At 36.7% G+C, this 23,558-nt stretch overlaps 5 protein-coding genes across 5 annotated transcripts; 4 read left to right on the top strand and 1 right to left on the bottom strand.

Annotated features, from left to right (window-relative positions):
- The first annotated feature begins 531 nt into the window (after positions 1–531).
- On the top strand, positions 532–4,206 carry LOC106141729 (UDP-glucosyltransferase 2-like). Its single transcript, XM_060948084.1, has 4 exons — positions 532–1,605; positions 2,342–2,561; positions 3,033–3,249; positions 3,585–4,206. Exons 1-4 carry the CDS (start codon positions 784–786, stop codon positions 3,901–3,903), a joined length of 1,578 nt encoding a protein of 525 aa, XP_060804067.1. The 5' UTR covers positions 532–783; the 3' UTR covers positions 3,904–4,206.
- A 1,187-nt stretch (positions 4,207–5,393) lies between these two features.
- On the top strand, positions 5,394–8,124 carry LOC106141728 (UDP-glycosyltransferase UGT5-like). The gene is made up of 4 exons (XM_060948251.1): positions 5,394–6,313; positions 6,729–6,951; positions 7,173–7,389; positions 7,848–8,124. Exons 1-4 carry the CDS (start codon positions 5,492–5,494, stop codon positions 8,104–8,106), a joined length of 1,521 nt encoding a protein of 506 aa, XP_060804234.1. The 5' UTR covers positions 5,394–5,491; the 3' UTR covers positions 8,107–8,124.
- Positions 8,125–9,770: 1,646 nt separating this feature from the next.
- Positions 9,771–12,453, top strand: LOC106141678 (UDP-glucosyltransferase 2). The gene is made up of 4 exons (XM_060948222.1): positions 9,771–10,971; positions 11,216–11,438; positions 11,690–11,906; positions 12,167–12,453. The coding sequence occupies exons 1-4, from the start codon at positions 10,090–10,092 to the stop codon at positions 12,435–12,437; spliced, it is 1,593 nt and encodes a 530-aa protein (XP_060804205.1). The 5' UTR covers positions 9,771–10,089; the 3' UTR covers positions 12,438–12,453.
- A 316-nt stretch (positions 12,454–12,769) lies between these two features.
- LOC106138057 (uncharacterized) lies at positions 12,770–15,444 on the top strand. The gene is made up of 4 exons (XM_013339070.2): positions 12,770–13,846; positions 14,114–14,158; positions 14,303–14,442; positions 14,770–15,444. The coding sequence occupies exons 2-4, from the start codon at positions 14,131–14,133 to the stop codon at positions 15,313–15,315; spliced, it is 714 nt and encodes a 237-aa protein (XP_013194524.1). The 5' UTR covers positions 12,770–13,846; positions 14,114–14,130; the 3' UTR covers positions 15,316–15,444.
- A 190-nt stretch (positions 15,445–15,634) lies between these two features.
- On the bottom strand, positions 15,635–17,596 carry LOC106140547 (mitochondrial import inner membrane translocase subunit Tim9). Its single transcript, XM_013342147.2, has 3 exons — positions 17,381–17,596; positions 16,547–16,642; positions 15,635–15,848 (listed from the first exon to the last, which is right to left on the bottom strand). Exons 1-3 carry the CDS (start codon positions 17,423–17,425, stop codon positions 15,717–15,719), a joined length of 273 nt encoding a protein of 90 aa, XP_013197601.1. The 5' UTR covers positions 17,426–17,596; the 3' UTR covers positions 15,635–15,716.
- Between the last annotated feature and the right edge of the window lie 5,962 nt (positions 17,597–23,558).

Raw genomic sequence — 23,558 nt, 5'->3', positions numbered from 1 at the left:
TTGTTAATTTACTCGTAAATAAAAAAGATATGATGTGAACATTTATTTATTTACTTTCCCATGAACTTTTATTGGTATTTATTACGTTTCGTATTTACACTTGTACCACGAACATTATAATATAGCATTTATGTATCATTATTTATGTACCTAGTACCAATTACTATCTCTGAGTAATTACCCCATATATGGAAACTGTACAAAGTACCTACTACTCATTCATATTTTTGGTAAAAAAAATCACCAGTAGGTATATAAACATTTTACATTGAATTTCCAGTAAATACTTAAGTAGTAAAATGCAAATCCTTTTCTGAAGTCGATCAAAAATAAACAAAATAGCTACATAATATGTTAAGAAAAACAAACAGGAGAATATTTACTTTGTGTTATCGTAATTAATCGGCGATAGAATTACGTATACTGAAAAAGCACGTGATAAATCCAAGGCCGTAGATAAATGTTTGTAATCAAAGCAACGATATGACATCCAGAATAACTACCAAAATAAGGTCACACAATAAACGGAAGGAATCGATAAATGTTAATTGGAAAGCATGTTTGGGCTCAGTAAAAATAGTTTGTTCGACGATGAAGCACGTCTAGTCGGGGCCTTGAAGATGGCCGCGCGCAGTCACCTAATATTTCTGGTTCTGACGAAATAACTACGGCGTCACGATTACCTCATATCTACCTATTATTAGACAACCACGCGAGCCGGCTTCCATTTACGCCCTAGTAACCAACTAACTGTGCAACAAATCGAACGCGTTCGCATCAGTTATGGCAAAACACACGCTTTTCACACTTACATTCATCGCGATCATCGTCGCCGGCAACTGTTACAGAATCCTCGGTATATTCCCCTCCCTCGATCGAAACAACTATCTCACATACCGAGGACTGTTCCGTGAGTTAGCCAATCGAAACCATGAAGTGACTCTCATCAGCCATTTCCAGCTACCAGATGCACCAGCCTCCTATAAAGAAGTATTGTTAAGTGACAAACAAGTGTACAAGGGATTATCTTTCGAATCAGTTGTAGTGAATGAAATATCGCGGCTGCCGTTCGAGACGCTTGTCGCTACAAAAAGCGGCAACGACGACTGCAAAACGCTTATGAACAACCATCACGTCCTGCATATGATAAGAACGCGACCTCGTTTCGACGTGATTCTTGTGGAATCGTATAACAGTGACTGCGGCCTGGCATTGGCCGCGAATTTGAGTGCCCCATATATCACGTTCAACCCTCAGCCGATCCAGCCGTGGCAGTATAACAGGCTAGGTATCAGTTTCAACTCGGCGTACGTAACACAAGCCGGTCTGCCCTATGGAAGAGAGCCTTGGTTTTTCGAGCGACTGAAGAGCTATGTATTGTATCACATAACTAATTGGGTGTACTACGTCGGCTCCCAAGTGACGGATCACGTGTATTTGTACAAGTTCCTTGGGGATGAACTGCCGACCTTGGAAAGTATAGCGTCGAACGCAAGTCTAGTGTTTGTAAACACACATCAGTCACTGTTTGGCGGTGTTGCGCGCCCAGATAACGTTGTTGACATTGGTGGAATTCATGTCAGACCACCGAAAATTATACCGACGGTAGGTATTCCAAGGTTCTGAACTGTTCTGTCTGTGCAACTAATTAAAAGTCACGATACTTCAATATTTGATATTCCGAGAGAGACCCAACACAATGGATACTTAACTAAGTATTTATGCATGCTCTGGGCATTGTACTGTATTGACATATTAATGGTTATTTGGCTTGACTGCTTTAGGTATATCATTTACTGAGTACCTATCATTAAATCCCTATCAATGCAATTAATTTGAAGTATCAATATTTCTGTATCTCAAATGCATTTATTGCTATACTTATTTAGTTTTAAGAACATTTTATTTGTACTAGAATGAAGTAAGGCGTTACGTCATTATTTAAGTTGCAAATGACGCAATGCCCACCGCTTCGATCATAAATTTGGACTCGTGTGCCAAGAATTCCTATGTTTTTATGCCAATCTTCATCAGAAAAACTATTTAAAATGTATATTGTCATTTTTATAGAGAGCTAAAATGCATGTTACGCTTGTCCTACCAATTATATTTTCTGCGCAATCATGTTATTTTTGATTATCAATTTCATGATTTATTTTAAATTTTCGTGCATCTCTCTATTTATTACTTGAATAATTATCTGTGTGCATACTTAGTCTTTATTTATACAAAAATAAAAAATATTTTTTTTATTTCAACCAGAAATATTTCCGTCACATTCAACCAAACCATCCATTTAAGAATGTTCAAAATTTATTGAATTCTCGATTTAACATTACAGGAAATCGAGAGATTCATAAATGAAGCGGAACATGGGGTGATTTACGTCAACTTAGGCTCAACGGTGAAAGACTCGACGTTGCCGCGAGAGAAATTGAATGAACTGTTGGCCACGTTCAGCAAATTGCCGCTAAGAATCTTATGGAAATGGGACGGAGGGAACGTGGATTTCCCGAGGAATGTCATGACGATGAGATGGTTCCCGCAGTACGACATATTACGTAAGTAATCTATACTTTTATAGGCACTTCACACCTGATATCTAATTGAGAAGTAGATACTTGTTATTTGATATGCATTTACTACTTACTTGGCACGTTGGTAAATAATTATGAATTTTGGAATGTTTGTGAAGTGCATATGAAATTATTATAACATTGAAGTTTATTGTACTTATTACAAAAAATGAGGTTCCTTTAGCCCACATAGCAATTATCGCCAGAGTCGATCAAATTTACTTTCATACCTATCTTAACACCATATTAGTATAATTAGTCACGAATCTACCTACTTATACATGATGTCACCTTTTTTTCATAAATGTTTCACAAAAAAATGCGCTTGTCTCGATCATATTGTCCCGAGTTCGAAGTAGTATTTCACAATACAAGAAAACCTGCTTGCTCTAGTTTAATCTTTGTTGTTATTCTTAATCAAATTCTTCAATCAATCAGATCTTACAATCATTTCAGGTCATGACAACGTTAAAGCCTTCATCTCACATGCTGGAATACTAAGTACAATTGAAGCAGTAGACGCAGGTATTCCAGTGGTAGCTATACCACTCTTCGGAGACCAGTATGGAAATGCAGCAACTTTGGCCGATGCTGGAATGGCAACTATAGTTTCATACCAAGATTTGAAGAAAGAATTCCTATTAGACGCAATCAATGAAGTTTTAGACCCAAGGTTGGTACATATTTCCGAAATTGTGCATAACATTGGATATTACTTTATCTATACACAAAATTAAAATACATACATAAATATAATCCACGTTTAGCTTAATGACAGAATTGAGATTAAAATAGTGACAAGTTGATAGCCCATTGCCTAGAAGAAGCATCCCAAGTTTATAAGCCTATCCCTTAGTCGCCTTTCACAACATCTATGGGAACGAGATGGAGTGGTCCTATTCTTTTTTTTTTATTGGTGCCGGAAACCACACGGCACTTCAAAATATACAATGTAAATGATGTTTTGTAAATTCAGGAGTTAAATTATAAGTTTTAATTATATTTCAGAATGCAACGCAAAGCAAAAGTTAACTCCAGACTATGGCATGACCGTCCAATGTCGCCGGTAGAAAGCGCCATCTATTGGACAGAGTACGTAGCCCGGTACCAAGGCGCCCCCAACTTACAGGCGACATCTGTGAAACTGCCCTTATACCAACAGCTACAACTTGATGTGTTGGCTTTTGTAGCATTAGTAGTCTACATCCTAGGTTTTGTAGTTTACAAAATATTATCCGCTTGCTGTTGTTGGTGTTGCCATTCCGAACCAGAAATTCAAACTAGGGTCGCTGAAGAGAGAAGGACTAAAAAAGTTAAATTTTACTGAAGTAATAAAAATCGGGAAAAACTTTTTAGAGGTATAAAATGGTGCGAAATGAAATTAAAGAGAATTTTCACTCGTGGTCATGAAATTCACAGAGCATAAAACATTTTGAAAATGGCCAACACAGCCTTCTGTTATGCTTAGTGATGACTTAAGAAGAATCTCGACTTGACTGTGTTCGAAGAGCGTAGTATTAAGAAGCTTGTGACTTACTATCATAGAAGTGGGAATAATATACTATATATGATTACCTTCTTAACTTCCTTACTTTGTTGTATTTATTTATTGTTAGTTAACTTAATATAGAATATTTTGTATATTAAAGTGTTTTTTTTTTGGGCCTACCAAGGGTTTTGTATAGTCTTGAAGATGTAGATAGAAGCATAGTATAATAGCTTTGAGCAAAAGCTAATGATTCAATACCTACTCGTATAGATAATATATAATAAGCTATGACTTGTTTGGAAATTATATAACTGTATAAATACCTATCAGTATTCTTTGAACTCATCAAAGTAATGGATAATGTAATACTAAGTAGGTATCTTTAAAATTATCATATTTTATGATAAAAGATCTTAATCGTTTACTGCTAAAAGACAAAAGAATTCCTTAACTGCCTTTTCACGTCATATGTTTATTAAATATATAGGTATATGGTGTGTTTCACATTTTTTGGGTTTTATCAAGTTCAAAGAGTAAATTTTCCTTGAACTACGTAACATTTTCGACTGTGTGTCCTGTCATTTACATAAATGTAATTACGTTTTTATTCCTTAAAGTGTAGGCTGAACCTACCCACTCGCAAAGACTGAAAGGCCACGTTCGGCTGTATGGCTTCATAATAGTATTGAGATTCAAATAGTAACAGATTGCTAGCCCATCGCCTTAAATAATTTTACCAAATTTATTAGCCTCAATTCATTTAGATAAGTTATCATATTTTCGATTGCACCATACAAATTCTAATCGTAAAAAATCGAGTGCAGTGATTAAAGAAAAGTAACAGGTACCAAAAATCAATTCTTGCATTTTTGTCAGTCTGCTGTCTAGTTCGTTAAAACTTGAAACTAATAAATGGATTTGAAAGCGGTTTTCACAGGTGGATTACATATATTTTGGAGTCAGTTAAAAAACTCTTTTTCATTTCATTCATCTATTTCATTACTTCAAGCACTACTTCAAAACCATTAAACAGTTTGATATCGTTGCAATATAATCACTATATAAATTTGGAATGGGAAGAGAATACTATAGATAATTTATTCATATCCCTTGCGGGGTATACAGGAGTCTTGAAAGACTGATAGGTCACTTTCAGGGGCTTAATGATAGAGAATTAACTACCTACCTATAATTCTATTATGGATCTGATTAATTGTAGTTTCCACAGGTTACGTCGTCGCGGGTGAAGCTGCAGGCAATAGCTAGTTAGGTAATATCATATCACTTCTGCTTTACTTTGTAATGAGGTACCTATATCTATTGTACGATACGGTCATGCTTGTTAGACTTTGTCGCGGAGCACGGCGGCTCTTCAAGTGAACGCATCGCCAGTTTGTGTTCAATTGTGCCACAATACGGACACAAAATGCGCACTATCGTGAAAACTATTCTATTCGTTATCTCCGTGGTATTAATATCTAAACCAGTGAATACTCTTAACATATTAGTCGTTTTACCCTTCGAAGGAAAAAGCCATTTCATAGGATTCCAGCCGTACCTTCACGAATTAGTGAGAAGAGGACATAATGTTACAGTGATATCCCATTTCCCTGACAGTTTCAATGGAACAAATTATCACGACATTAGTTTGGCAGGAAAATCCAAAATATTGCAGAATGTATTTACAATTAACCGATCGTACAAATCTATCATAGACATTAGCTTATTCTTAGTGAATACTGGCACCGGTAATTGCAAACTGATGTTATCGAATGAAAATGTGCAGAATTTGGTGAAGTCAAAAGCTAATTTTGATGTTGTGGTTATAGAAGAGTTCAACACTGATTGTGGTCTGGGTTTGGCTTACAAACTTAGAGCTCCTGTCGTCGGGATAACATCACATATGATTCTTCCCTGGCATTATCAAAGAATGGGTATCAATTTCAACCCCTCATTCGTACAATTCTTATTCTTAGAAGGTGGAACTAAACCAAACTTTTTTCAGAGACTAGAAAGATCTGTATTCTACCTATATTACAATTTGTTGTATAAATATTTTTGTCAAAGAATAGATCAAAAAACAATTGAAGAATACATTGGCGCTGTTCCCCCTTTGGAAGAATTGGCTCGTGAAATAAAAGTAACCCTTGTTTATCAGAGTTTAGGTCTCACTGGTTCTCATTTACTTCCATCAAATTTAATAGAAGTTGGTGGTTATCATGTTGCTGAACCGAAACCTTTGCAAGAAGTAAGTACCTACCTAATCTATATGAGAGGTTATATGATTGAGAGGAATATTATTAGAGGTTAATTTAAAGAGTAAGAGATCACAGTTAGATCATTCTTATTAGTGGACATTAACCAAATGTTATAAATAGTACGATAAAATCACTTATAAGTAGACAAAACATTATCTGTTTATTCATTATCATAATGTCTTAACGTATTGCTTGTGTATCTTCTGAGTGGAGAAGAAAATAATACATTAGTAATATTACGCAATCTTTTAATTTTGTCTGTGCTTGAATATCAGGATTTTAATTCATGCAATCTGCCAATCTAATAAAATATAAAAATCCACGGCCCAGATTATCAACTCTCACCATGCAAATTTCAAGCTGTTTTAGAACTTAGTTTGCCAATAAACTTTTTCTGAATTTTAGGATCTTAAAAAGTTTATTGAAGAATCAAAACACGGGGTAATCTTCATAAGCTTCGGATCTATGTTAAGAGCCTCCTCAACTCCAGCATCTCTAATACAGATTATCATTGACACAGTATCTGAATTACCACAGAGAATAATTTGGAAATGGGAAGAAGGCACTTTACCTGGAAACCCAAAAAATATTTACTCATCTAAATGGCTGCCTCAAAATGATATATTAGGTGAGTTTTTCAAGGAATAGTAAATTTATTAGTAGGGCACAGATTGCAATAACTAAAGCTTCCCCGTGAGATTACCCAAGATTTTATTTTTATGACAATATTTAACCAATTTTAACCATCTCGGAAAACAGGATAAACTCGACTAAGTAATTACTAATGTTGAAAAGCGCAAAGCAAACATAAAGAACTGTATAGTACAACCAATGTTTGTCATATTCTAGCTCATCCCGGTGTACTAGCTTTCTACTCTCACTGTGGTATGATGAGCACCACAGAAGCTATACACCATGGAGTTCCCATGGTCGGCATGCCAGTCTTCGGAGACCAGCCTGCCAACGCCGCAGCCGTTGAAGAGAGCGGGCTGGGAGTACAGATCCAAATTAGAGATGTCACTAAAGAGCTATTGTTGGAGAAATTTAAGACAGTGCTGGATCCAAAGTAAGTAACAGTTATTTTTTGTGTACCTAGTCAAAATTAATTTACTAAAATTCACCGTCTATAAGGCTTAGGTATTCTATTTATGTATCAATAGCACCAGATAAAGGATAGGTTTAAAATTCTTCAAGTATTTGGCCTAAGATGTCCACTGTCTATAAAAGGCATTTACGGCGCACAGTCAGAATGTTAATTGGATTCCGTTAGAATATTGTAGCTGTAAAATGAAACGTTCTAAAGGTGATAAAAATAATAATCACAAGACATTTTAGTAAAGAGCACAGTGAAACTAAGTACTTATAAATACTCGTAAGTCAATTTCAAAATCATTATGGTCTGCAAAAATCTGTACACATGCGTTTAAAAAAGACAAGGTCCCGGAGTCGATCCCCGATCAGATCGAGACGATAAATCTTCTTTATCTTCTTTAATCTTTGTTCATGCAATATATTTTTCCTCAGATTCAGAGAAAACGTCAAGAGGATATCACGGGTCTGGCATGACCGTCCTCTTTCCGCCATGGACTCCGCCATATTCTGGACAGAGTTTGCAGCTCGAAACCAAAACTTGAACCTTCGATCCAGGTCTGCTGACGTGCCGTATTACCAATTTTTATGTCTTGATATTTTGTTTGTATTTTTAAGTGTGTTTGTTGTATCGAAGTATATAGTCAAAACAACTTTATGTAAGGGCAATGTCATTAAATCTAAAAGAGAATAAATTTAGAACAAATCTGTTTTTGGACTATTCATTTTAACCATAGTTTTCAGGACGAAGTATTAATGAAATCAGCAAATAAAATTAATACGTAAGTACATACAAATATTAAGTCTGTGTTTGGAAACGACAGCGGCCACGATGGCTTTGATGGAATTGAGATACTGATAATGACAAGTCGCTGGCTCATCAATTTCAATAAACTAACCACCCCATCAACTGTAAAATTATCAATACGAGTAGGTTTATAATTTATATTTATTACGGTTACGAAATATATGTACTTGGACTATTTAAAATTCAATACAAATAACTAGAGCGTTACCAAAAAAAATGTACTCGTAGATGTTAAATCTAATATCGGTGTCATGAATGGTAAGGTGATATGTATAATATTTACATACAATTTGAGACAAGTGAACTAACGTGTATAAAGTAGCATGTGGATCTTGAATCTTTTACTTTTCTGGTTATATTATAAGAAGGTAGGTTTGAACACATTTGCCTGATGGTGAGCAAGATGAGGTCTAAGGTGGCACATGCAAGTTCAAATACTGCCTGTATAGGTATTGAAAAGCTCATCGTAAAATAGAGACGCAGAAAGGAAATTCCAAATCTTGACTGTTCGTTTCGCGAATAGAAATAAATTACGTAACGAATAGAAATAAGTTTTAATATTCTATGTAATATTCTGTAGCGGGAGCGATCATCGCTCCCGCTACAATGCCGTACCAACAAAACAATTTTAAAAGTTTTATCAATACTGCCCAATGTCCACCGCGTGGAAAACCAGTCAAAACTGTCAACCCCGTAAGGGTACATAATGTAATTATATGTATAGGTATAGTATAGGTATGTATGTCATTAAACATAGTGCCTTTACTTATAGCATGAGCAAAAGCAACAGTTTTACAAAACAAAAGTTCTCATGACATAATTCCTAAAGGAGTATTCAATCATTTTAACTATTTATTATTATGATTAATCAAAGAATTATTTACACCAATAACACTAAATTATACTCTCTAATCGTTACATGTCCCAATCGTAGATATTAAAATCGTTTTAAAAGCTACAAATGACAGGGGCCGCAATACAATTCTTAAATATTTAAAACATAAATCTGTAGAAGGGTCAATTCTGTACATTGAAAATATTGACAAAATAAATAGCAGAGGGTGTTACTGGATCGATACCAAACCCAAATATGTGATTAAAAAAATTTTTGTCTCTCTCTGTCTGTATGTTCAGGCATCACGTGAAAACTAACGGTTCGATTTCGATGAAACTTGTGTATAATTATATCTTATTATCCTGGGCATAAAATGGGATACTTTTTATCCTGGAAATATACGTAATAAAAATAAGAAATCTTCATGTTCATATACCGGACGAGCTCACTTACAATGTATATACAACATTGCTGAAGCTGAAGCTCACAATTAACTTTCTGTCGCATTGTCACGATTACTTTTTATTTTTGCAAACTTTTCGTCACTGTCAGTAATTTACTGCTACATGACAAGGTCGGAATTACTATGAAAAAAATACTTACTACAGAACGCGAGCTCAACAGCAGTAGCTCAATAGAGGATCTCCTTAATTATTATAGGCCTAGCCGCATTTGGGGCAAAACCACGCGAAGACCGAACATCCGCGCGGACGGAATCGCGGGCGGAAGCTAGTTTCATAATATATTCTTCCACCAATATATATTATCTTCTCATAAACACCCAATCAAAAAATGCTCACTCATGTAATATTCCACTTACGACACCGGCTTGCAGTACATACGTATCTGTCTACCATACACCTATTTTATGATTTACCTAGTACCTCTCCGAATGACCATTACAGCCATCATAGATAGGCCTATCTACCTACGTGCTATCATATTATTATCATTTACGATATACCTAATTAAATCAAAAACTGACGAAGTTAAAATAGTATCAACAAGCCTCTACCGAGATTTTACAAAACCCAATGCCACCGCACCGCAGTCACTTGCCGGTATTCATACGAAGCGGGCAACTCGCCGCGACCATTACGCGATCAATCAAAATGAAGTTTACGTTTTTCATTTTGTTCGGAATAATAACTACTAGCCAAGCACTTAATATACTAGGAATATTCCCATACCAAGGAAAAAGTCATTTCATCGTGTTCAAAGTTTATTTGCAAGAATTAGCAAACAGAGGGCATAATGTAACTGTGATTTCTCACTTCCCTGAAAAGGATGCTCCTAATAATTACAAGGACATAAGTCTGGCTAAAAGTGCTAGCCCCATTGAAGATAGTGTGCCTGTAGAAAGGTCTTACTTAACTATACTTGGTATGCTTTATTACTTAACAGATACTGGAATAGAAAACTGCGAAGCTATGTTGGCGAACCAGGAAGTGCAAAGACTAATTAAAGAAAAAACTAAGTTTGATGTAGTTGTTTTAGAACAATTCAATAGTGACTGTGCTTTAGGTATAGCATACAAATTAGGAGCTCCGGTTGTCGGAACAGTAGCTCATATTCTGATGCCTTGGCATTACCAGCGATTAGGAATTCCGTACAACCCGGCGTATGTTCCTTTCCATTTCCTTGAAGGTGGGACAAAGCCTTCCCTCTATCAAAGAGTTGAAAGAACTTTATTCGACATTGGATTCCGGTCACTTTATTACCTTCGCACCCAAAGGAGTAATGAAATTACTCTAGCGAAGTATTTCGATGACATACCACCTTTGGAAACTCTAGCTCGAGAGATCAAGTTCCTGTTGGTCAGTCACAATTTCATGTTGACTGGGTCAAGGTTGTTTCCAGCCAACGTCATAGAGGTCGGTGGATATCATGTATCTAAAGCAAAACAGTTGCCTGCGGTAAGTAAGCTTTCAATCTGCAAAGCATCAAAATTTGTGTACTCGTAATAACAACAATGAATTAATTCTAAAATTTTTCATACTTACATGATTAGTAAAATATTAAAAAAAAAACTTACATTAGACCTTGATAAAAGGAATGATGGCTTATTTATTTTAGCTTCGTTACTAGAACCGATACGTCAATAATTCTCGTCCCAATTCATTTAATGCATGCTTTATAATTCGTATCTACAAATTTCAGGATTTAGAAAAATTCATCCAAAGCTCCGAGCACGGTGTAATTTATATTAGTTTTGGGTCGGTTGTGAAGAGTTCATCGATGTCAGAAACACAGATTCAAGCTATATTGGGGGCCATGGCAAAATTACCACAAAAATTTATATGGAAGTGGGAAAGTGACACGTTGGTAGCCGACAAAAATAAATTGTATGTTGCGAAGTGGTTACCGCAAGTCGACATATTAGGTTTGTATATTTCCTTCCTTTAGAAAACAAAAATTAAAAACAGTACAGTACGAAAAAGTGATAATCTTCAATCACTATGTGGCATGAATTATTATTATATTTATGTTGTCCAAGATTTTGTGATTTTTTTGTTAAGCACCTCGTGCAGGCTTACAGTGAGTTTTATAACAGTTAAGATTTTATGTGACTTTTGCAAAACTACATTAACTTACTTTTCTAGTCTTACTTAAATATAACCAACCATATTGCAGCTCATCGAAAAACATTAGCATTCATGTCTCATGCTGGCATGGGTGGGACAACAGAAGCCATTCACTACGGAGTACCTATGGTCGCTATGCCTATAATGGGAGATCAACCTGCAAACGCAGCATCAATTGAAGAAAGTGGACTTGGCGTCCAATTACAAGTCACAGAACTCACCAAAGAGAATTTATTAGCTGCATTTAAGAAAGTGTTGGATCCGGAGTGAGTTGATTTTATCATAGCTTTTATGTTGGTGTCTTAAAGGGTTAAATTTACGACAAGCTTTAACAAAAAAAATCATCGCAGAAGCCGAATGTTTAACTAATTTCATTTCAAGATTAAGCACAAACTACATCATTTGTCAGACTTAATTATTAGGATAAAACTTGGTTTAATTTATGATCTTAGCCTTGCACACTTAAAGCAAAAACACACGGCTTTTAAAAAAACACGGCTTATAATTATATCACCCTTTTTTTTAGATTTCGTGAAAACGTTAATCGCCTTTCAAAAGCTTGGCACGAACGACCTCTGTCTCCTTTGGACACGGCTGTATTCTGGACTGAGTTTGCGGCAAAGCATTCTAAATTCACTTTTAGGACAGCCGCGGCGGACGTGCCTTTCTATCAATACATCAATCTAGATGTCTACACGATCCTAACATTGATAGCAATGTTGCCGGTTATTGCTGTATGGATCTTGTGTTGCAGAACGAAGAAAGTAGTCGATGCCAAGAATATAAAGAAAAATTAAATTAATCCAATATTGTTTGTAGCCCATAGTTTTTTTTTTTTTATATCTATTTTATAAAAATTAGGTATGAAAATGTTTTAAAATATAAACTAGTGTATGTATTTTTTTAGTTTGTTTTATCCACTGTAGATTTTTTTTTTTTAATATTATTTAAATACTTATCAATGTACTTTTTATAAATTCTAGCATCAGTCAAATATACAGTAGATACATTAAACTTATAATTTTCGTAAAATGGGAAAAAATAGAAACCCATATCTTGAAAGCTAATAATATAAAAAGAAATAAAATTAAATTAAAATATTTATTCATATCAAAAAGCAAGTGCCCAATTTTAACATTCTCGTTTCCAAAAGAGACGGTTAACCTTGGACTAAAGATACATTGACTCGCACCCAACAAAAAGTATCCGGCGGTTATTGACTTAAATGTTTAAGTTTAAATACGGCGGCATAACACGATAGATTCAAAAATATTCATATTTATAATTCCTGTTCAATAAAAGTATTCAATTTTTTTTTAAATAGAAACAAAAAGAGCATAAGCCAATCTTAATGTTTTAATAAACATATTTTAACAAACATTTTTTAACAACTTATACAAACTGAAGAATGTTCTAAGTTGCTAAAAACTAAATGCGATACCAAAAATTGGACAAAGTGGAGAGAAAAATGTGGGAAAATGGATCAAGGGGCCAAAAGCGGTTGAGGTTGCAACTAAAAACGCGCTAACATGAGAGAGATAGAGAAAGAGAGAGAAACTAGAAAAAGTTTCTGGACAACATATCCAGCCGGGCAAAGTAAGTATGCTTGATACAAAAAATCACTACCTTTGAAGTTTAGTAACAGTTGTCAAATCAGGGAATGCTTAGATGGTTTGGTCATGGGGAGAAGATGAACAAAAGCAAGTTGACTAAGCAAATATACAAGAAGAGTGAATGAATGGAAACTTTGGATTGGGAAGGCCTAGACGAACAGGCCTTGATCAAATCGGGGACGTTCTGGCAATAATAGTTCAGGTCAAGAGTACGACGAGATTGCAAGTCTGAAGAAGCGAAAGAAGTAGGTACCTGTGCAGGATCGTGGCAAGTGAAAAGATGTATTTCTCTGCCTACTCCTCCGAGAAAGAGAAGTGATTTTATGTATCAAAAAAGGTCAGTAACATCTCAATCAGCTTGAACTTAAATCTAAAATACTGGCTACACGAAACAAAACATTACAAATGATTTGACAGAATAACAACCATCATCGAGCATTTCACTTCACAGATGTCATGCGGCTCATCACCGCTGGCGAGTTCCTTTGGGATTTAACACCAATGTAGACCAGATTCCCACATTTCTCCGGGCCATATGACAATTGTGAAAATGTCTTAAAAAAACACATTCAGCACTTTTCAAGAACCAGACAGTAAGTACATTGTGATATCAAAAATAATTTTTCCACTTCGATTTTCTTTTTCGTAGTGCTTACTCGCCAATTTGGATAGTAGGAGATGATAGATGCTATTCCTGTCAGTATAAGTAAGTGTACCTAGATCCACAGTATCAACACAGTCATGAAATCCATATGTAGGTACAACGACATGGTAACTGTCTCTCTTTCATAGGTTTTGGGCTTTTTATATTACTTGCGTTTAATATTCAATTATTAATATAACAATCTTTAAATTTACAGACCATCAACCTTCAAATATGGCATGTTGTAGCAGTGGTGGAAAAGGTATTAAAAAAAACATGTACCATTGTACCAAATAACACATTCACTCCTTTTGAAAAATTAAATGAGCATAGTTTTAAACGTAATGAATTTTCCTAAAATTCCTCAACAACCGCTTTATTTTGAAACTGCTATCATAATTTACAGCAAATAAGTCATCATCGAGCTGTCTAGGCCGTTGCGACCTCCCCAGGCACAGATGTTTGTACAAGTCCGACGTGAAACCGGGCCCAGTACCCAAACACATGGGATGGCATTACACAGCCAAAGACGCTCCGGAACATCAGGTTAGTTCTAAATTTAAAAAGATAAATATCTTCACTAGAGGATGAGGAGTCACTAGGTAATACAAACCAATACACTAAAGATACTTTGCAGGGTATGTTGTTAGAGAAAGTAAACACGATAGCAACAACGCACTATTCCCACGTATCGGCAATTATGATTTTATCTGAAACACTCAGAATGGTACAAGTAGCTCAGTCATGACTATCAAATATAATAAGCTTATAACTAACATCCGGCTGTTAACTCATCTTCTGATAAGTTCTTGTCTCTTTTCAAACAAAACTTCAAAAAATTCTAAACGCTCTCTTTTATTTATCATGTTTCAGTTGAGATGTGGTTGGCGGCCTGGTCACATCTCTTGTCCAGTCCTCAGACGGATAGAACAGCATAACTGTATGAAAGCCGGTGAATGCGGCCCATGCTCTTCAACCTGCTCTCGACCACCATGCTCGAAGCCCTGCTGTGCTCCGCCCAAATGTGTCGCACTCTGCCCTTCATCCCCATCTTGTTGCAAGCCACCAGTTGTCGGACAACCTCTAATTAGAATCATCAGACATGGCGGCCAATACAGCATTTGCACTAAGCCCTCCAACATGAGCAACGCTCCATATGGCCCCTACCCTCTCAAATATGTGCTGAATACCGACGACAGCGAACCTAGTGGGAAAAGTATAAAGTTCAGCGTGGAAGCCAAGTTCAACGACTATCATTTCGATTATACCAGTTCTCAGTCATCATTTGTGTTGGATTTCTCGCCACCGGAACAGAGATGCTTCAAACCGTGTCCGAAAAAGAGTATGATTTGCATGCGCGCTGATGTGGGACCCTGCTGGCCGCCTCTTGTTTATAAGAAATACGAAATAATGCCATGAGAAACATAAGTGCAGTTTCCAATCAAGTGACCTCAGTTAATAAAATACTTCACCCAACCTTGACTTTATTACTATGAAGGACTTGTGAAATCTTCTGTTTTTTAAAACACACATTTATCTTCCCTCCCTTTTTAGATACATTCATACTATTATTGTCTATATTTCTAATATGGTAGACAGATACGACATACCCAACCGTTTCCAAGATTGAAGACAATGCTTAACTGTATGGTTTGACATTCAAATCGGTCAACAACAAACTATAATAGTCAACCTCAATAGCCTATTTACTTTTTATACAATGAATCAAACACAAAAAGATCTATACAACAATTTATTTGCCAAAAAATAATATGGCAGCTCTAACAAATAAAATAAATACACATAGGTATTGTTTAAACTTAGCTCGGATTAGATTTTTGCGTGAGCGCTAACATATTCTCATTGGCAATCATCTGGAACTCGTGGAACCTCTGTGAAACTCTCTGATTTGTCCGTAAGTATTTTTCCATGCAATTTAATGTGCACTTTTCCTGAAAAAATGACGAGAAAATTATATACACAAAATTGCAAATCCATACATACATATAATTACACCTTTATATATAAATTAGCTTATCCCTTAGATGCCTTTTACGACATCCGTGAAAAAGAAGGTGAATGGTCGAATTCTTAAGTGTTTCTATTAAAGCAATTATCTAGTGTTCATGTTCATTTTAAATTTGATATTCAAGTGTATTTGACCTCAACCTGTCTGATGGTAAGCAAGTTGAAGTCATAGGTGGTGCATGCAAAATTGCATCATTTTTCTTACTCTTAAATTGACACCAGAATATTTATCTCTTTGCTAATTTCTAAAGGTTGAGTCTGGTAAAGAATACAAGCATTAATTCCACCTATTGTACCTTTAAAGATCAATAAAATTTTTAACAAATAAATATGTTATAGCACTGAAACTTCACAGCAATTAGTGAAGGTTTTTGAATAAGCAGTAGAAGTTTAGAAGCAAAAGTTTAAGTAATTCTAAAACCTTAATAGTCAGGTAGGTACCTATATACTGTGTAGAAAATTTGGAAAAAAAATTACTTAAAAGATGAATTTAGATGTATAAGGAAGATGGATAGAAGGGCAATAAAGACATGATGAAAGGCAAGATGGTGAGTGTGGTAAAAGATAGCATGGTCGGGTTCGAATCATGCTAAAGCTTTTTGTGCAAAACCTCAGTACTCACTTCTGAAGATCGTAGTGTCCTCGATGTGAAATCATGTACACAATCATTGAAACACAGCTCTGATAACTTGTTGTACTGTACAAGGAAATCTTTGAACTGAAAAACAAACAAAAACAATTTAGAAAGATACTCTTAAACAACTGAGGACCACACATTTTAAAAAAGTAAATTGTATAAGCATCATTTGTCAATAAATCTAATCAATTATCCTGTTCATGAACAGTTTTTATATTTCTGTAGTTTTTTACAAACTTCGAATAGGCATGTCTTATGTTTTCTATATAGTATATATATGCAGTCTCTGCCTACTCCTCCAGGTAAAAGACGTGATTTTATGTATGTATGTATGTTCTCTACATCTTTTAGGTCCGATTCAGAGTCTTAGGTAAAGTTGATGATTATCTCTTTGCTAATTTCTAAAGGTTGAGTCTGGTAAAGAATACAATAAGCATTAATTCCACCTATTGTACCTTTAAAGCTCAATAAATTAAAAAAAATATATGTTGTAGGTAGCACTGAAACTTCACAGCAATTAGTGAAAGTTTTTGAATAAGCAGTAGAAGTTTAGAAGCAAAAGTTTAAGTAAACCTATAATTTTCAACATTGCTCTAAGTCATAGACGGTCGATGGTTCACTCTCCCAAGAAAAGGAAAGTTGGGGTAAATACTAAGACAAGTCCTCAATTCTATCACAAAGCCAAACAGCTGAACATGGCCTATCAGTCTCTACAGGGCTGTTGGCTCTGTCTACCACGCAAGGGATACGTGACTATATAAATGAATTCTTAAAATTAAATGGCAGTTTTATACAAAACGCGGACAATAAAAAACGCACGGTTTTGATTTGGTCAGCTTCACTCATTTCTCCAGGGGTCGCCATTGTTTATGCAAAATCTAGTGGATTTTAGAGCGGTGTCTTTATGATTATTATAGAATATGGGAATTTTTTAACTATAAAACAGAAAATTAAATTTAATCCAAGCAGTAAGGAAATTTTTAAAATTTGAGGTTATTTTTTATCTTAATTTGATCAAACAATGTCAATCAAACCTGAATGCCATTGACAGTTTTCGCTTTGACAGTGACAGCTTGATGCTCGCGTACTCTGAGCTGAAGAACTATCCTATGGAAGTGCCTTAAGAATGTACTTTTCCTACATACCTATATAAACAAAAGGTGACAAACATGGCGGACTAAAGATGTTCACTTGCTCGTTTAGTTGATGATATTTTATCGATAGATGAGTGAGTTAAGATTGTTAATAATAATAATAAGGCGTCGGGACGTGACGACCCCATCGCCCCCTGGGTCACCTTCCCAGTGCAATCAGTCTCCGCAGGGCAGCTTGTGGCGAGCTGTTGGGGAGTAGCGACCCCACGGACCTGAGTGCTCCCAGGGGAGGCCCCTGTTCCTCGCCTCCGATCTTCCTTCGCCAAGGTCGGAGTGGAAACCGATGAGGGACAGGATCCCTATCTCTGGCTTGCTTTAACCGGCCGGTCAGAGTGGAGTCGCGAGAGCTATACCCTCGAAGGATGGAAGTGTAAAATGTCATAACGCCGGGGGTGCCTGACTGGATTACCATGATTTCACGCCCCGCAGTCTCACCTCTCGACATCCTTAGCCACCCACGCCGATGTTGCCCCTTTGTTGCTTATCATGGTGACTGATTTGAGGGGCCCATTTAGTGAGTGGCGAGTCACCACCTGCCACATAATAGTCACGTATTCATGATTATAGCTGGTGTCCGAACTTCTCCAGCAATAGCCCAGTTTAAATCCATCCAAACGTCAACTCCATAACCCATAATCCTTTTCCTTATTTTGTAATAGCTCCACCTCCTGCCGAAACCTGTTCATGGACATATCATCTATTGATATGCCCGGGAACGGGTTTTGGCAGGAGAACAACATAACATCAACTTCTCCAAAGGGCCTCTACTTGTTGGATTTATATCCCCACGCAAGCCTCTCAAAAATCCGGGGTGTATAGACCCGTGAAATCTAAGAGGAGAAACATAATAATAATAATTCATTTATTTCAGATTAAAAATCCATATGTGTTAGTAACAATAAAATACACCTTAAAAACAAGTGTTAGTAATATACACAAAAAGGCAAAAATAAACAAACGAGCCGTCCCGCTGGAGCAGCTGCAAGCAATCTATGAAATGACTGCGTGCAGCTTAATCCAGCGAGCTAGCATTGGCGAGTCCCACCTGTTGGCAAACGCACACAGAATACTATTGGGACTGTCGCGCATGCGCCTTAGGTGTGAGGCGCAACGCTTCCTCATGATGGCCGCGAACCCATCTACATGAGCCTCTGCAAACATTGCCGAGGCGCTGCAGTAGCGCGGCAGTCCCATCAGTGCCCGGAACGCGTTGTTGTACTGCACTCGGATATCGTTGTAAGCTCCCTGTGTAAAATTGACCCACAGACTGCATGTGTAAAAAGACTGACAAAAGGCTTTAAAAAGCGTGACTTTGACTTCATCAGTACATTTAGCTAATCTGGGAGCCAACATGTTACAACGAACTGACAACGACCTCCGCTCTCTCTCAATGTCCAGATTGTCCCTTAGATCTTCCGTGACCCAGTGACCCAAATATTTGAATCTATCCACTTTTATCAAAGAACTACCACAAAGCATGAATTTTTGGATATTTGTATGTTTTAATCCGGTCTAAATATCATAAATTCACTTTTTTTCACATTGTAGTTGAGTCCCTGGGCCTCAGCGTAGGATTCACATACATTCAATAGTTTTTTCATAGCCCCGCTAGATGGACTCAACAGGACACCAGCCGCACTGCTGATCCCAGAGGCGATTCCACCTTAAAGTGTTGTTGAAACATGTTAGCAATCTCACGAGGCTCGTGAAAACCACCCACACTCGCAGGAAGACTCGACTTATGTTTCATTTTGTTGGTGGCCTTCCAAAATTGACCAAACTTTTTGTTTTTGTGGTGCTCAGCAATGATATTCATTTTTATTTGCTGCTGATTGTTTTGGCACCATTTTAGTTTGGACTTAAACGTATTTCTATTTTTACGCATATCATTGTAAATATGGCCAGAAGTAGGTTTACCGTGAAATGACCACATAAGGAAACTCAGCCGAGCCTTCTCGTGAGCATTGCGAACATGTTTATTCCACCCAGGAATATATCTACCTCTCCTTCTTCGCACATTGTAAATACATTTAGCGGCTTCCGATTGCATACATACAATATCATCATACATTTTATCCACAAGAGCTCTGTGATATGGATCACCACAAACGGAATCACAACATGCCGAGTACTTGTGTGGAAAATTTATCATTTTTAATTTCGAGTGATATTCAGTGTTATATTTTGAGATTTGATCACTATCTCTATCTCCCCAAACAATTTTATTTAAACAATTATTGGAAGCTACTAGTTTAGGACTCAAAAAATTAAGAAAATCACACACTACTAATACAGGATAATGATCTGACCAATATATCTATACTAATATTATAAAGCTGAAGAGTTTGTTTTGTTTGTTTGTTTGTTTGTTTAAACGCGCTAATCTCAGAAACTACTAAACCGATTTGAATAATTCTTTCACTGTTAGATAGTCTATTTATCGAGGAAGCCTATAGGCTACATTTTATTCCGGATTTCTTACGGGAAACGTCAACAATGCAGGTGAAAGTTGAATGAGTCGGCCATCTGCGAGCTTTCCACGCGAACGCTGCGCAAACCAACAAAGATATAGTAAAACAATGTACTAAAGATGTGAAGTACTCATTTTTTGCCACAAACAAGTCCGCAAAAGCAAATATCTATCTCTTAAGGTTTACTTACAATAACCACTTTTATGTTCATTTTTTAAGATTATTTTTTCATTATAAACATAAGTTATTTTGAAACCAATTTTCTTTAATTCAGTATTAATCCTTATCCAAATAAATATGTTTATTACTTTCGGCTTTTCATGTAGACTAAAATTGCCATTTACAGTATATAAATCAGACGAATAGGTTTTGAGATATAGTCGTTATAAGCAATTTGCAGCGAAACATTTAATACGGCGAACCAGCGTTCTTTCTAATACGCGTGACCGCCTGACAAATAACTATTCCACGCGGACGAAGTCGCGGGCACAGCTAGTATCATATAATACAGATACCGAGAGTACAGTGGGCCGCGCTGCACTTGTAACAACACAATGATCGACCCATCGCAAACTCCCATGCACATCACTCACAAACGTATGACTATTCGTTGGTAATAGTTCTCTGTCCACACACGACCACAATTGTTCTGAACAAAAGGATAAAAGTTCCGTATCAAAGGACTCGCCAGGGTGTGCATTGTAGTCGCCAAGCATAATCACTGACTCCACATTATGACTTTCAATAATAGCGGACATCTCACTTAAACACTCAGTAAATTCTACTAAATTTTTATCACAATCTGTAGGCATGTACACTGAGAAAATGATGACCGAACTATCATTGAGATTGATCTTAATAGCCGCTAGCCTAACACTGTTGCACTTCACCACTGTTACCATGGGAAACGCGGCCTTCCTCCAGAGTATGGCCACACCTCCGTAAGCCCTGCCTCGTAGAACACCAGCCGACGACGTGTCAACAGCGGAGGTGCCCGTGAAACCGAAGTCACTATCAATTGACCCCAGAAATGCCAGGTCGTGTGGAAGTAACCACGTTTCCTGCGACGCCACCAAGTCTGCCGAGCGGCACAGGCTACGCACACACTCCACAGATCTAACAACGTTTTTACAGTTGTAACTTATTAATTTGACGTTACTATTCATTTTGAAATTTATTGACTAGCCCCGGCCTTTACGGCTTTTCCTCTTTCTCGGTACCTAAAGTCGATAAATCTTCTATAGGCAATACCTTCAGGCCAGAAGTCATCCGACATAAATAAATCCAATTTATGTTTGGGTACAAATATTTTAAATGATTCATAACCCTTTGCTATTTCATATTCATTAATTCTACACTAACATCGATGTCACATATTTTCTTTATGTATGAAGTGATATCACACACGGACACTCCCTTCGCCACATTATAAATATACAAAGGAATTTTAATTTCAGCTGCCTTAAAATTATTCCCAGGCTCTAAGCTGGCTTTCCCTCTATTACCGATAAAACGATTACGTAGTCTTTTCCTATGAACCTGTATCTTCCACTCTTCATTCGAATCATTATTTTTCCAATCCCTCTTATCGCCAGCTATTTGTGCGAACGCCTTAGTCTGAGTCACACTCGAGGCGGCTGTGGGTATCGCGCTTTTAACATTAGTCATAAGCGGCGGCGGCGCAGGTAGTAGCAGGGTGGTTATCTGTTCGGGATGCGTCATCGTAGCTGTTCTGACTCTCGTCGCATTATTTTACTGTGCGGTGACGAACGTCTACCCTCCAATGTATTATTATTCGTAGCCTCCAATGAATATAAATCTTGACCGATATCTCGATACGTAGGTCCTTTAAATGATAGATCGGGTTGATTATTGTCACTAATATTTATAGGCGGCAATCCCATGGGGCCACTGTGACACTCGAAACTGTCTTGCAGATGAGCCCCGCGTCTTTCATTTAAATAACACCCATAGTTATTTGTAACCGACGTATTTTTCAATATTTCCACTTCAGACTGTATTTCTTGTAGCTGGTATAAGTCACATAGTCTTTTTTGATGTGACTAATATCCTGTTGCATTTTGACAATGTCTTTTGATATTCTCGTGACATCAACATGATCGAATAGCACAGGGGGCAGTTTCTCCAGATCTCTGGCCACAAAAATAGGGATTTCTTCCGAATTAGTGTATCTTAAAAACAGATGATGTCATCTAAGTCTTTTCTTGCCTTGGCTTCTTTCTTTTGAGCATCCTTTTTACGGATTATCTTACGTTTTGAAACCGGTACGGATTCAAATAGTAAGTTTTTAGCCGTTACAATGTCACTTTCCGAAAAAGCACTAACATAGATATTTATTATGCTTTCGTCATCCATAACCGACTTTTTGTGATCCATAAACGAAAGGACTTCGTTAATTACAACGTTACAGCTAGCACATTTCACCACTTTCGAGGACATTGTTATCCCTCTACGGATACTACACACAACGTGACCGTATAGCTTCGCGCGCGTAGTTAAGATTGAAGTACAGGTTTTGCCTCCAATTCTTTCGCCGTTAAAGCTGTTAGGCTGTGGAATTAACTTCCCGAGTCCATTAGAACATCCCCAAGTCGTTCTGGTTTCAAATCACGAGTATACGGGTTTCTCTTGAGTCGCGAGGGTAATCGCTGCACCTATATATTTAAGTATATTGTTTATTTATTGCAGTTTTTATGTATGTATATTATAATTATTTTATTTTATACTTTGTGAAGGTATAAATATATTTACTACATTACAGTTCCCACAATGTCTAATGAGGACTGCAACTCGGTTAATATTTCCACAACACAATACAGCTGCTTTTCGTGGCAGCTTCCGATACGCTGCTACGAAGTGTTGGAACAATCTTCCGCCACCTGTGCGTAACTGCACACTTCAAAGATAAACTGAAAAGTCACTTACTACAATCTCAATCCAACACATAACAGCAAACCTTTACATACCCTTTGCATTTTTCTGTAGTTTCCTTCTGCCTACCTTTTGTCTACTTTGCTTCAACAATAAGAACATAGTTACACTCACGCTCATACTCAACATATATTAACTCCCTAGCACTGCTGTCTTCTTGTTATTTTGTGTTGATATTTTTAATATGTATCCTTCATATTGAATGGCAAAGCCTCCGTACTAGGTTCCACTGAAAATCAGCGCATTGTGTAACCTCATCATACACATGCATATGCTGAGTGGAAACCCTTTTGGTCGCATCATGTATTTTTTTTTATTTTTATCTCTGTTTATGAATGAAAATGTTATGTTACATCTTGCGCCAAATAAAGATTTTTCTTTCTTTCTTTCTTTCTTTCTTTACTTAGTTTGACCCCACAT

Source organism: Amyelois transitella, chromosome 15 (genome assembly GCF_032362555.1).
Source record: "Amyelois transitella isolate CPQ chromosome 15, ilAmyTran1.1, whole genome shotgun sequence".
Taxonomy (NCBI): domain Eukaryota; kingdom Metazoa; phylum Arthropoda; class Insecta; order Lepidoptera; family Pyralidae; genus Amyelois; species Amyelois transitella.
This window is presented reverse-complemented; position numbering and strand designations above follow the sequence as displayed.

Coding starts and splice junctions, on each gene's coding strand:
- LOC106141678 (XM_060948222.1), top strand. CDS start 10,090: ATGCCACCGCACCGCAGTCACTTGCCGGTATTCATACGAAGCGGGCAA. Junction 11,439..11,689: donor ACCGCAAGTCGACATATTAG/GTTTGTATATTT, acceptor ACCATATTGCAG/CTCATCGAAAAACATTAGCA. Junction 11,907..12,166: donor AAGAAAGTGTTGGATCCGGA/GTGAGTTGATTT, acceptor CCTTTTTTTTAG/ATTTCGTGAAAACGTTAATC.
- LOC106141729 (XM_060948084.1), top strand. CDS start 784: ATGGCAAAACACACGCTTTTCACACTTACATTCATCGCGATCATCGTC. Junction 1,606..2,341: donor CACCGAAAATTATACCGACG/GTAGGTATTCCA, acceptor TTAACATTACAG/GAAATCGAGAGATTCATAAA. Junction 2,562..3,032: donor CCCGCAGTACGACATATTAC/GTAAGTAATCTA, acceptor CAATCATTTCAG/GTCATGACAACGTTAAAGCC.
- LOC106140547 (XM_013342147.2), bottom strand. CDS start 17,425: ATGGCGACCCCTGGAGAAATGAGTGAAGCTGACCAAATCAAAACC. Junction 16,643..17,380: donor AAGCTGACCAAATCAAAACC/GTGCGTTTTTTA, acceptor TTTGTTTTTCAG/TTCAAAGATTTCCTTGTACA. Junction 15,849..16,546: donor GGACACTACGATCTTCAGAA/GTGAGTACTGAG, acceptor TCATTTTTTCAG/GAAAAGTGCACATTAAATTG.
- LOC106141728 (XM_060948251.1), top strand. CDS start 5,492: ATGCGCACTATCGTGAAAACTATTCTATTCGTTATCTCCGTGGTATTA. Junction 6,314..6,728: donor AACCGAAACCTTTGCAAGAA/GTAAGTACCTAC, acceptor TCTGAATTTTAG/GATCTTAAAAAGTTTATTGA. Junction 7,390..7,847: donor AAGACAGTGCTGGATCCAAA/GTAAGTAACAGT, acceptor ATTTTTCCTCAG/ATTCAGAGAAAACGTCAAGA.
- LOC106138057 (XM_013339070.2), top strand. CDS start 14,131: ATGGCATGTTGTAGCAGTGGTGGAAAAG. Junction 14,159..14,302: donor TTGTAGCAGTGGTGGAAAAG/GTATTAAAAAAA, acceptor CATAATTTACAG/CAAATAAGTCATCATCGAGC. Junction 14,443..14,769: donor AAGACGCTCCGGAACATCAG/GTTAGTTCTAAA, acceptor ATCATGTTTCAG/TTGAGATGTGGTTGGCGGCC.